The sequence below is a fragment of the Melanerpes formicivorus genome, unplaced genomic scaffold, assembly GCF_026170545.1.
Source record: "Melanerpes formicivorus ecotype bairdi unplaced genomic scaffold, bMelFor1.0.p_v2 SCAF_84, whole genome shotgun sequence".
Taxonomy (NCBI): domain Eukaryota; kingdom Metazoa; phylum Chordata; class Aves; order Piciformes; family Picidae; genus Melanerpes; species Melanerpes formicivorus.
Window position 1 is genome coordinate 2,030,759 of NW_027142436.1, and position 13,473 is coordinate 2,044,231.

Genomic DNA, 13,473 nt, shown 5'->3' on the forward strand with positions numbered 1-13,473 from the left:
TAAAAGTCAAGTCTGGATGAATTGCTTTCTGGCTGCCAAGGGGCAAATATCATTGCTTGGAAGTGGGATTTTTTTGGGTCTGAACTGCCCTGGTAAGAGCAGAGGTCACAGATGAGAGACAGATGACTCCTGTCTGTCCTGTGACCATAACTGAGAGGAAGTGTGAGAGGCTCAGTGGCTTCTACCAGCCTGGAGCAGTTTGTTCCTGCTTTCAGCAGTGGCTCATTTCTGTTATCCTAGCCTGGCTAGAGCCTTCTTGGCACAGCCACATCACTGGCCTGTGCAAGCCACTCCCTCACAGACAGATCTCTGCTCCTGGCTCTGCACTAGCTTGCCCTATCCCAAGGATGAGCTCTGCAAATCCCATCACATCCATTTTTCAGTGAGTGATCCTAAAATCAGATGAGGTGCTGGGGAGGGAGAGCAATGAAGGCTGCTGCCCTGAACTACATTGTCTTGAGTGGCAGTGTAAAATCCTTGGCTCTGGATGTTTGACTGACAGGCTACTGTATGAGCAGTAAAATGTTGACTTCTTTCTGACAGTGGAAGACCTTCTAAATATGAGCTGCTCCAGTGTGTTACCTGGTGGAGGAACTAACTCAGAATATGCTTTGCACTCTCTCTTTGAAGCAAAAGGAGATATTATGGTAAGATAAGAAGCTGAAAGGGGAGATATTATCCTCTTCTGCAGATAAATTAGCATGCTTTATTAAATGGATTTAGATAGGGTTGTATAAAAAAAGAGATTTCTGACTGATTCACAGTGATGCTTTTAAAATCCTGTAAGATTTTTGGAGAATGACTCTTCCCTTTCATTCTCTAATACATTTAAATTTCAAAGCAGTGCCTCTCTGAAGACTTACTGTATATTTCATATAGATAAGATTACTTAGTTTATAGCCTTAGGGCTTTCAATGTCTTCCAGAGCTTGCTCCAGCCCTAATATTTCACCAGCTTTATATTTGGTCACGGAGAGCTTAGTCGCCTTCTCACTCTTACCAAAGCCTTTGTTTGTAGCAGCAATCACATCTACTTATTTGTTCAGAACTGTGAGGTAATTGCATGCAGTTCTCACATAAATAATGCATTTCAAATATTTGCACTAGTTTAATGATGAGAATATTATTAACTAGGGCAAAACATCCATGGCTTTTTTGCCCAGTGCTAGGGAAAAGATGAGGCCCTGCACCAGTTCCTGGAAAGCTGATTTAAAACAAGATACAACACAGCATAGGACCAGAATGAATCTCTCAGGGTTGTCTGGTACAGTGGTTTTTAGCTTGTGTCTCAGTTTCTTTGGGGTCTATTAGCCATATCTCAGGGGTCTGAGACAGGTGAGTGAGCTTCCAGAGTGTGTAATTGCTGCACAGTGGGGTCTACATTGTCAGGGGAAAAATTCTAGGGTCCTGCATATCATCTTTCTTCACAGTCTCACAGTATCACAGTATCGCTTAGGTTGGAAAGGACCTCGAGGATCATCGAGTCCAACCTATCAACACAGACCCCATGACTAGACCATGGCACCAAGTGCCACATCCAGTCCCCTCTTGAACGCCTCCAGGGTCGATGACTCAACCACCTCCCTGGGCAACCCGTTCCAATGCCAAATGACTCGCTCGGTGAAGAACTTCCTCCTCACCTCGAGTCTGAACCTCCCCTGGCACAGCTTGGGACTGTGTCCCCTTGTTCTGGTGCTGGTTGCCTGGGAGAAGAGGCCAACCCCCATCTGGCTACAACCTCCCTTCAGGGAGTTGTAGACAGCAAGAAGGTCTCCCCTGAGCCTCCTCTCCTCCAGGCTAAACAACCCCAGCTCCCTCAGCCTCTCCTCACAGGGCTGTGCTCAAGGCCTCTCCCCAGCCTTGTTGCCCTTCTCTGGACACATTCAAGTGTTTCGATGTCCTTCCTAAACTGAGGGGCCCAGAACTGGACACAGGACTCAAGGTGCGGCCTAACCAGTGCTGAGTACAGGGCACAATGACTTCCCTGCTCCTGCTGGCCACACTGTTCCTGATGCAGGCCAGGATGCCATTGGCCCTCCTGGCCACCTGGGCACACTGCTGGCTCATATTCAGGTGGCTGTTGATCAGCACCCCCAGGTCCCTCTCTGTTTGGCAGCTCTCAGCCACTCCGACCCCAGCCTGTAGCTCTGCATGGGATTGCCGTAGCCAAAGTGCAGCACCTGGCACTTGGACTTGTTGAATGCCATCCCATTGGACTCTGCCCATCTGTCCAGTCGGTCGAGGTCCCTCTGCAGAGCCTTCTGCCCTCTAACTGACTAACATCTGCCCCTAACTTTGTGTCATCTGCAAACTTGCTGATGACTGACTCTACCCCTTCATCCAGATCATCGATGAATATGTTGAAGAGGACAGGGCCCAGCACTGATCCCTGGGGGACGCCACTGGTGACTGGCTGCCAGCTGGATGTGGCACCGTTCACTACCTGGTCCAAAGGACAGATGTTGACCTAAACAGATACCCCAGGAGACTTCATGCTATAAATACTAATGCTATCAAACTAACCATTAAACAGTAGTAATTAACACTATCAAACCAAACACTACAAACATTTGTATGTGGCAAGCAGAAGGGAGGGAAGTGCTGGGAGTTGCTGAGTAATAGCCACAGCTGTGCAAATGAAAGCAGGACAGGTGTGCAGTGGGTGCTCCTCTGTGAGGTGCAGTGTTGAAGGGCCGTGCAGTAATTCAGTGGGATTTTGTATGGCAGAAAAGAGAAGAAGGGAGACAATTCATTCATATCCTAGTACCAAACAAGTCTTCTAAATGTGGCTGCATGCAGCAGCTAACTGCATTTGCTAATTGTGTTTTCCCCCACTTTTCCATGCAGGTTGCTCTTGAGAAGCTGCTGTTGAGAAAGCCAGTGAGATTGAAGTGTCATCCCTTGGCCAACTACCACTACGCAGGTAGCTCTCCTTGTGACCTCTCTGTCTGTGGGGCTTTGGTGTCCAGGGCTGGCATCCCAGCCTGCAGCATGGGATCACACTGCACTCCCTGCTGTCTGCTGCAGGGATGGCAACATCTCAGAGAGGTGATGTGGACAGTGCTGAGTGGTACTTCCAGAGCCTTGTATTAGAATTTCGGTGTTTCCTTACCTGACTGATGATGTACAGAAACTTTGCATCCATGTTGCTGTGTAGGATTCTACAGATTTCAAACTGGCTTGAGCATGGGTTTGCTTCCCCTCTTCAAAACTGAAATATGGAATGGAATGGAATGGAATGGAATGGAATGGAATGGAATGGAATGGAATGGAATGGAATGGAATGGAATGGGATAGAATAGGACAGAATTAACCAGGTTGGAAAAGCACTTTGAGATCATCAAGTCCAACCTATCACCCAACACCATCTAATCAACTAAACCATGGCACCAAGTACCCCACCCAGTCTCCTTCTGAACACCTCCAGTGATGGTGACTCCACCACCTCCCTGGGCAGCACATTCCAATGGGCAATCTCTCTTTCTATGAAGAACTTCTTCCTAACCTCCAGCCTAAACCTCTCCTGGCACAGCTTGAGACTGTGTCCTCTTGTTCTGGTGCTAGTTGCCTGGGAGAAGAGACCAACCCCCACCTGGTTACAACCTCCCTTCAGGGAGTTGGAGAGAGCAATAAGGTCTCCTCTGAGCCTCCTCTTCTCCAGGCTAAGCAACCCCAGCTCCCTCAGCCTCTCCTCACAGGGCTGTGCTCCAAACCCCTCCCCAGCTTTGTTGCCCTTCTCTGGACACCTTCCAGCAACTCAACATCTTTCCTAAGCTGAGGGCCCCAGAATTTAATGTGGTGATCTCCTGTTTTGAACTGCTGCTCTTTGTACATTATAATTTACTAGCAGTGAGGTCTTCATTTTCTGTTATGTAAACATCAGCCATCATGCCTTCCTTTTGGGAGGTGATGGTGCATGATAAATGAACAGGATAATCAAAAGCATCCTTCCAAACAGGCAGTGCTGTAACTCTGGTTAGCATCTTAGTACTGGATGCAGAGCCTCTCATTATGTGGATCTAGCCCAAAAGAAACAGGTCTTGGGTGGTGACTTCTTTAACAAACACAGCAAGAACTGCCTTTGATGGAGCAGAAGTGCCCTGTGAAATACACCAGGTGGTGTTAAGCTTTTGGACTATCACCTAAGCATAGATGGTAAATCCATCTCCCTGGTGGCCCTCCATGTTACTGCTTAATGCTTCACAGTGGCTAATAACTGCTTGGATGCACAGGATAGGGGCTTTAAGAGATTTATGACAGGTTTATGCCCAAGGGGAAACAACCCAAGAATTGGTCAGTCAGTCACAATACCCAGGATCACATACTCGTTTCCAGCTAGTCATAATGTGACTCAAGTATAGAAGCAAGCTACTTCCTGGCTGTAGTAACTTGCTGGAAAGACTCCCAAGTAACAATGACTCTTTGGTAAAACAACCGCTCAAGCCCTTGGCCTGAAAACAAGAACAGAAACATGTTTGATAGCAGCTGATAGTGAAAGTGAATACATGTGGAGGTCAGGTTTGAGTCTTGTCTGGGGGAGATGCTTAGGCTTTTGACAACAGCTCTGTCACAGTCCTAATGGTGGACAAGGGCCTGAATGGACATGGAGGACATCACAGTATCACTAAGGTTGGAAGAGACCTCAAAGAACATCAAGTCCAACCTGTCACCACAGACCTCATGACTAGACCATGGCACCAAGTGCCACATCCAATCCCCTCTTGAACACCTTCAGGGATGGGGACTTCACCACCTCCCTGGGCAGCACATTCCAATGACGAATGACTCGCTCGGTGAAGAACTTTCTCCTCACCTTGAGCCTAAACTTCCCCCTGCACAGCTTGAGACTGTGTCCTCCTGTTCTGGTGCTGGGTGTGTGGGAGAAGAGACCAACCCTCACCTGGCTACAACCTCCCTTCAGGGAGTTGTAGACAGCAATGAGGTCTCCCCTGAGCCTCCTCTTGTCCAGGCTAAACAACCCCAGCTCCCTCAGCCTCTCCTCACAGGGCTGTGCTCAAGGCCTCTCCCCAGCCTTGTTGCCCTTCTCTGGACACCTTCCAGTGTCTCAATGTCCTTCTTAAACTGAGGGGCCCAGAACTGGACACAGTACTCAAGGTGTGGCCTGACCAGTGCAGAGTACAGAGGTACAGTTCAGCCAGGAACTTTGACCAGGTCTTCTTTCTGAAGAAGTGACACCAAATTGTGTGTGAGACAGTCCAGGGGATGAAAGAAGGATCTTGAGGAGAACTCCCAGCAGTCTCATTCTCAGTGAGTGACCTAATTAGCAGAGCAGATAAGAAATGTCTGCCCATGTGGCAGAGGAGTAGAAGCAGTCTTTACTGAATCAATTTCACAGTGATTTCAGAAAATGTTTTATTGTGGTGCAGGAAGGAGCCAGGAAAGACTGATTTATTGAATCTTTCACATGAGGAAACAAAATCTCAGTAGTCTGGGTTTAAGCACCATAAAATAACATGACAAAGCAGTATTTACTCATGCTCTTGAATGCAGCTTACATCAATAGCCAGGCTCTAGCACCACGGAGCAGCTCTTGAATCATAGTTCATTTGTGGCTGGCAATCAGAAACTTGAGGCCCAGGGGAATTTCTCACAATCTACTAGATGAAAAGTTTGACAGAAGTTCAAGTCACATTTGTTTGGGTCAGCTTTTGGGGCTTGCTGCTCCATACTCAGAAATCACTGTTCTCAGGCACTGCCACATTTAAAGGTGGAATAGACCAAAACAGAGCAGTGTGGCCCTGATCAAAACTCATCCTTAGTATTGCCCTCAAATGGGGGTACATGCCAATGACTCACCTTTGAAACCTGTTGGTTTGTGAGGGAAGGAGGTTGTAACACCTAAGCCCTTTCCACTGTGTGCCATGAGAGCTCAACATGCTCACCCAGGGCCACTTGAAAGAGCACCCTAATCTCTGTCCTGCTGCTTGCCATCTGTCAGGATGGTGTTTTATGGAAGGGAAGGGGAGTGCATATCTAATCGCTGGAGGTGTTCAGGGGGAGACTCGACAGGGTGCTTGGTGCCATGGTTTAGTTGGTTGGGTGGTGTTGGATAATAAGTTGGACATGATGATCTTGAAGGTCTCTTCCAACCTGGTCTATTCTATTCTATTCTAGTCTAGTCTAGTCTAGTCTATTCTATTCCATTCCATTCCATTCCATTCCATTCCATTCCATTCCATTCCATTCCATTCCATTCCATTCCAATACAGGAGGAGCACTGTTGCAAACACTGGAACTGTTTTCAGTGGAACAGTGGAATTTCTCAGGTCTGAAGTTCTCTTGGAGTGACAATTGTTAGAGAGATGGTTTCCCATGTGCTTCAGGCAGCCTGGAAACGTCTCATGTGTACTGTGATAGGGTGTGGGTCAGGTCCAGCATGTACTCTCTGTAGTGTATTTGAACCACCACAGAGAGGGGCTCCCTCTCTGTAGGTGCAGCCCCCTTGAAACCCACAACTTGGGCCCAAAGCTCCTGGACTTGTAGGAGATACTTAGTTAACCAGTGCAAAAGCAGGTAAAACTAAATGTAGATTCAATATCAGAACAGAAAGACTAGCTTTAAAATGTTATCTGTATTCCAAAGTCCAGAATTCTTTCTTGCTGCATTGCAGATATCTCTCTCTCCACGTTCTCTATATCTCCCTCAAGCTAACGAGAGCAAAAACGGTCTCCCAGCAACCAGAGTTAAAAACAGCTTTTCTTCTGTTTCTTTTCCTACACAGTATTTATTCTATTAATTAGGATACTTCCAATTAACCCATATAATCTTGCCAGGGTCTCTGCAAATACCACAGCTATTGGGGAAGCCCTGTAAGGTCTGAATCCTCCATAGCTCTACAACAAAATGAGTTTGTGGGAAGGGAGCTATGGTTTATTGGTTTTTCAGGTGATGGGGTAGAGGCAACAGAAGATGACAGGAGAGCTTTGCTAACTTAAAGTCTCTCCTTTGGTGTTGCCATGCTTTTAATGTTACATTTTGGTGTAGCAGAGCAGGCCCCTGGACTGAATCAGTGTGTTTACCCCTGTGCAAAGGGAGGGCAAATGCAAATGACTGGCAAGTTGTGTAAGAAGGGAATGATGCTGGCTCAGGGTGGGCAGGATCCAAGGCAGCATGTCAGTGAAAAGATCTTTGGGGTGATAACAGAACAAGTAAAAGTTGTGGCTTGCAGCCAGTGCCTTTCTCTAATGCTTAAGGGAGCTTTAGTGTAAATCTCCGTGGAAATAACTAATGCATGCTTTTATCCAGTACTAGAAAAGCCTGCAGAAAACAGGCTGCAGAAAAGTTAATGTTGTGGTTTTCAACCTATGAAAGATCAGGGAGATACCAGCTCTTCAGCTGGTGAGCCTGACAGTTGACAATGAATAGGAAAAAAAAACATTTGCTGTTGATAATTTTGTTTTAAATAGACATAAGTAATCTGCAGAGTTCAATAGCATGCATGGTGCAAAGCCCAAGTTAATTGAATTCACTGCAGAGGCAAGCATTTGTATGCAGAACAGTAACACTGACAGGAATATTAGGGATTGCTTTTGATAAAAGTTTCAGGTGCTTCAGGAGAATCTTCCCACAGTGTAGGTCACCTCAAAGACATCCACTTCATGGCTTCCTTCATAGCCTTCCCTTAACATGTGTAGTGCTCCCCACTCTTACAAGCAGGGCACTGCCCTGATGCAGCAGAGCAGTCCTTTGTTCCTTCTGTTTGACTAATACTGAGGGAGCACAAATTCATTTCAATTTAAATGTTGCTTTTACATTTTCATGGGCAGTTAGGCTGCTGATGCAAGCACAGAATAACAATATTGGGAAGTTTTATATAATGCTTCCATCAAATGATCTGAGAGCACTTTGTGCATGCTGCACATTGCTGCAGTCTCCATCTACTTGTGACCTCTGCCACACGAGATTTAAGTATCTTACCTCAAATCAAGTGAAGAGCTGCAAAAGGACCTTGTGAGACTGTCTAAAGAGAAAAAGGGTAGATGAACTTCCATGTAGTTGAATGGGAAGTGGCATATGTGGGAGTAAGCTTTACATGAGCTCTGGGGTGATACTTCATAGATTCACAGAATGGTTTGGGTCAGAAAGGACCTTAAAGATCATCTAGTTCCACCCCTACCACTATGGGCAGGGACACCTTCCACTAGACCAGGTTGCTCAAGGCCTCATCCAGCCTGGCCCTGGGAGGTTGTAGCCAGGTGGAGGTTGGTCTCTTCTCCCAGGCAACCAGCACCAGAACAAGAGGACACAGTCTCAAACTGTGCCAGGGGAAGTTTAGGTTGGAGGTCAGGAGAAAGTTCTTCACTGAGAGTTGTTAGCCATTGGAATGTGCTGCCCAGGGAGGTGGTGGAGTCACCATCACTGGAGGTGTTCAAGAGGGGATTGGATGTGGCACTTGGTGCCATGGTTTAGTTACTTATGAGGTGTTGGATGACAGGTTGGACTTGATGATCTTTGAGTTCTCTTCCAACCTTATGGATTCTGTGATTCTATGACCTTCAGGGAGGGGGTATCCATGACCTCCCCTAGGCAGTCTGTTCCAATGTCTCACCACCCTCACTGTAAAGAACTGCTTCCTAATATCCAGTCTAATTCTTCCTTCTTCCAGCTGCAATCCATTGCAGCATGAGCTCTGTGTTTTACAAAAAATTCAAAACCCAAACAACAGCAAGGCAAATATTAGGAGGATGGAGAATGTGATGATGCCACAGTGCAAGCCTATGAATTGCTTATATGTTGACCATTATGTGCATTTCCGGTCACTGCATCTCATTAGGAATGTTCTAGAGCTGGACAAGGTTCAGGACCAAAGGTGTGGGAGTGACAGAGAAGACATGGAGTCCTGAATAGGATAGAAGCACACAGAATCACAGAATCACCAAGGTTGGAAGAGATCTCAAAGATCATCGAGTCCAACCTGTCACCACAGACCTCATGACTAGACCATGGCACCAAGTGCCACATCCAATCCCCTCTTGAACACCTCCAGGGACGGTGACTCCACCACCTCCCTGGGCAGCACATTCCAATGGCCAACAACTCTCTCTGGAAAGAACTTTCTCCTCACCTCCAGCCTAAACTTCTCCTGGCGCAGCTTGAGACTGTGTCCTCTTGTTCTGTCACAGGTTGCCTGAGAGAAGAGACCAACCCCTTCCTGGCTACAACCTCCCTTCAGGTAGTTGTAGAGAGCAATGAGGTCACCCCTGAGCCTCCTCTTCTCCAGGCTAAGCAACCCCAGCTCCCTCAGCCTCTCCTCACAGGGCTGTGCTCAAGGCCTCTCCCCAGCCTTGTTGCCCTTCTCTGGACACCTTCAAGTGTCTCAATGTCCTTCTTCAACTGAGGAGCCCAAAACTGGACACAGGACTCAAAGTGTGGCCTAACCAGTGCAGAGTACAGGGACACAATGACTTCCCTGCTCCTGCTGGCCACACTATTTCTGATGCAGGCCAGGATGTCATTAGCCTTCTTGGCTGCCTGGGCACACTGCAGGCTCATGTTTAGGCAGCTGTCAACCAGTACCCCCAGGTCCCTTTCTGCCTGGCTGCTCTCCAGCCACTCCGACCCCAGCCTGTAGCCTGTAGAGATGTTGGTAAAGACTGAATTCACTTTCTCTTCCACTTGATGAGCAAGGGATCATTAAATGAAGCTACTAGGAGCCAGGAAACAAAGAAAACAAGGTGGTTCTTCATGTGGAGTGTCTGCTGATCTGTGAAACTCCTCAGCAAAAGATGGTTTGGGTGCAAGAGGTTTAACTGGTGGGAAGACTCTTCGAATGGTAGTTACTAAATAAGCAAATTGCAGCAGACTCAGGAAATTCCCTGCACTGGAAACTGGTCAGAGGTTAGGAAAAATTAGGGACTCCAGGTCTGAGTCACTGCAGGCCTCTTTGGGTGGCAAGCATGTGCCTGAGGTTCCCCAGCTATTGTTTCAGCTACTACATGGATGTAAAGGTGGTGATGGGGTTATTATTGCTCATGAATTGGCTGTTTGGGTTTTTTTTAGGCTCTGACAAATGGACACATCAAGAAAGGAGGTTGTTCAAAGAGGCATTGTCCACCTACAGCAAAGATTTTGGTTTTGTACAGAAAATGGTAAGGTTATTTCTGTTCTCTCAACTGCTTTTTTCCACCTGCTGTATTCTATTTCCCTTCATTTTTCTCTCCAGTGACCAGGTTATAGCAGGTACACAGCCAGCAGTGGTGTATTCCATTTGGCATGCAACTTCAGCACTAAATTTGCCCCACACATGGATTCCAGGTGTGAAAACTTTTACATAAGAGGAAGAGAGGAAACTTTGACAGGAACTTCTAGAGGAAAACTTGTACAAATAAAGAAAAGTCTTTTCCTCTTGTAAAAAGTTTTCCTCTAAAAGTTCCTGTCAAAGTTTCCTCTCTTCCTCTTAGGTAAAAGTTTTCACTCCTGGAATCCATGTGTGGGGCAAAGTTAGTGCTCTGCTATCATCTCTGGCAGTTTCTTAAAAGGTACCTGAGTCACTGACATTAAGCCTTGTGCCAAAAAGAGCTGAAATCTGTTAAGACAGAGAGGACATGTTTGGGCTTAATCTTCATGTTCTGCCACAAAGCAGGAAGTACAAGGAGTACACGTATCAGGGCAGAATAACGTCACTTTTTAGCTTGAATGTTGAAAAACATTTGTGTTCATAGGAACCAAGTCTTAATTCCTGGATTTCTCAGTGGTGTTGGTGCACTTGAACTCCAGAAGTATGTAGGCAGTCATTTTCTGACTGAAGTCTAGAGAGCCCCAGGTTTGACTGGAAAACATTAACTGCAAGCCATTATTCTGCAATACCCTTCCTGTTGCAGTCAAGCTGGCTTTTTTTCCCCCTCCATTTGAATGTTTGAGAAAGAAAGCCTGCCTTTTATTGCTCTCTACAACTACCTGAAGTGAGGTTGTAGACAGGCAGAGGTTGGTCTCTTCTCCCAGGCAAGCAGCACCAGAACAAGAGGACACAGTCTCAAGCTGTGCCAGGGGAGGTTTAGGCTGGAGGTTAAGAGGAAGTTCTACACAGAGAGAGTGATTGCCCATTGGAATGTGCTGCCTGGGGAGGTGGTGGAGTCACCATCCCTGGAGGTGTTCAGGAGGAGACTTGATGGGGTGCTTGGTGCCATGGGTTAGTTGTTCAGGTGGTGTTGGATTGGTTGATAGGTTGGACGCAATGATCTTGAAGGTCTCTTCCAACCTGGTCTGGTCTGGTCTGGTCTGGTCTGGTCTATTCTATTGTATTCTATTCTATTCTATTCTATTCTATTCTACTCTACTCTACTCTACTCTACTCTACTCTACTCTACTCTACTCTACTCTACTCTATTCTCTTTGAATGTCCTAACATTGTGCTGAATTGAAGCAAAACACTGAGGCTGGATTGTTCCTGCAATTACTGAACTGCAGGTTAAGTCCAAGACGGTTGCACAGTGCGTGGAGTATTACTACACCTGGAAAAAGATCCTGCGCCTGGGACGGAAGCACAGAACACGCCTAGAGAAAAAGAGAGAGGAATGCATGGTAAGCCTGAAGGAATATGAGGAAGTTCAAGAGTTGATTGTTTCTATGTTTGTCCTGTTTTGAGGAGGAGGTTGAACTAGATACATAGTTCTCTTCCAACCCAAATGTTTCTGTAATTGTAAATTATTCATGGATTTATTCACAGAGTGGTTTAGGTTGGAAGGGACCTTAAAGCTCATCTAGTTCCAAACCCCCTGCCATGGGCAGGGCCACCTTCCACTAGACCAGGTTGTTCAAGGCCAGGAGCCCCTTTCACTAGACCAATCATGTCCTGTAGGAGCATTCTGTGACCTCCATTACACCAAGGCTCTGTGTTCCTGGACAGTAGTGACTCAAAAGCATTTTGATGAGTGCATTATCTAACTCCAGTCCAGCAGTAGTGGGGTTTGCTGCTGATGGAGCAGGTAAAGTATTCCTGTACCTGGGCCTTTTCTAAACACAACTCCAGTACAGATACCATTTACACAGACTGGCAATGCAATTCTTGGTGTGTAAGATCTGTATTATCAGTAGTCTGAGTAGTCTTAAGAGATGTTTGTTGGGGCTTTTTGGTTTGGTTTGGTTTGTGTGTCTGTTGTGTTGTTGTTTGGGGTTTGTTGAATCCTGTAATCTGAGCGTGTGTGTAGCATACATTGCCATTCTAACACAAAATACTGCACCTGGACACCTGTAGATTCTTGGAGCCACAGCTTTGCAATACAGATGGAATCATGGAATGCACCAGGTTGGAAGGGACCTTTAGAAACCACCTTGTCCGACCCTCCTGCACTAAGCAGGGACATCCCCAACTACATCAGGGCATGGAGGATGTTTGGAGCGCTGCAGGGAAGCTTTGTGAATTGTAGCTTGTCCATTGAGGGCTGGTAGTTCCACCAAGGCCAGAAGTTCATTCAGGATGGGGAAAAAACACTGAAACCATGAAGCAGTCTTTTAAGTACCATGCTGTTCCAGTACTGTGTGTGTCCTGTTACCTAGTACTGTCTTTGACTGCATGTGTAGTATTGTTTAACTGCGCTATTTCAGACAAGTGGAGAAGAAGAAGTGTTAGAGGAAGATGAGGACATCGAAGAAGATAGAAAGGAAGAAAGGGAAATGCAGAAGTCTCCTGACCCACCAGCTATCCCCCTTGTTGGACCTATAGATCTGCCTGCCCTTCAGAGTCTGTCACTTTCTTCGTCCTTCATCTGTGAAATGCCAAATTGTGGTGCTGTACGTGTGTTTGGTATCTACAAGAGCAGGGAGGGGTTGTACACTAGTGAGCTCTGATTGTGGAGATCAGTTCTAGACTATTCCTGGTCAGTGATACCACCTGAGTATCTTTGGGCATGTCATTTTGCCTGCTCTTAATTCCCACCTCACAAAACCATAGGTGATGTGCTGATATGTACATGAAACCGAATCCTGAGAGACAGTATTTCTAATTGACACAGCATGGTTACAGCTCTGATTGCCTTTCTGGTACATAACTGTGATAACAGGAGAACTCTCTGCTTGCTTTCATTATGACCCTGGTGGAATACAGCTAAGAGGAAGCAGCATTTGGCCAAGTAGATTGTGCATACTAGATGTGTGCAGTCGTTCCATTGTAAACTGCATCCAGCATGCTTCTTTTTGCAGTTCCTGTTTGAGTGCAGCGTTTCCTGGGGGGTTTAATCCATTCTTCTCTTCCTTCCACCTCATTGCCCTCAGGTGTTCAGCTCCCGACAAGCACTCAATGGCCACGCCCGCATCCACGGAGGTACGAACCAGGTGCCGAAGCCACGCTGCGCCGTGCCGGGGGCTAAGCACAAATCCGGTACTCAGAGCGGCTACTGCTCCATCAAGAGCTCACCTGCCCACAGCACCACCAGCGGCGAGACCGACCCCACCACAATATTCCCCTGCAAGGAGTGTGGCAAGTGAGTGAATAGCAATGCACAAGCAGTGTTGCTCC

General features: G+C 46.7%; 1 protein-coding gene across 10 annotated transcripts in view; it reads left to right on the forward strand.

Moving 5' to 3' along the window:
• Positions 1 to 13,473, forward strand: part of TRERF1 (transcriptional regulating factor 1) — a 149,972-nt gene that overhangs the window by 133,980 nt on the left and 2,519 nt on the right. For 9 of the 10 annotated variants that reach the window (XM_068165130.1, XM_068165128.1, XM_068165129.1 and 6 more), the window contains 6 exons: positions 544 to 647; positions 2,847 to 2,922; positions 10,020 to 10,108; positions 11,427 to 11,540; positions 12,564 to 12,749; positions 13,230 to 13,438. In XM_068165130.1, the coding sequence (XP_068021231.1) occupies positions 544 to 647; positions 2,847 to 2,922; positions 10,020 to 10,108; positions 11,427 to 11,540; positions 12,564 to 12,749; positions 13,230 to 13,438 (778 nt within the window). The remainder of the gene's footprint in view (positions 1 to 543; positions 648 to 2,846; positions 2,923 to 10,019; positions 10,109 to 11,426; positions 11,541 to 12,563; positions 12,750 to 13,229; positions 13,439 to 13,473) is intronic. The other variant, XM_068165134.1, reaches the window with a different exon arrangement.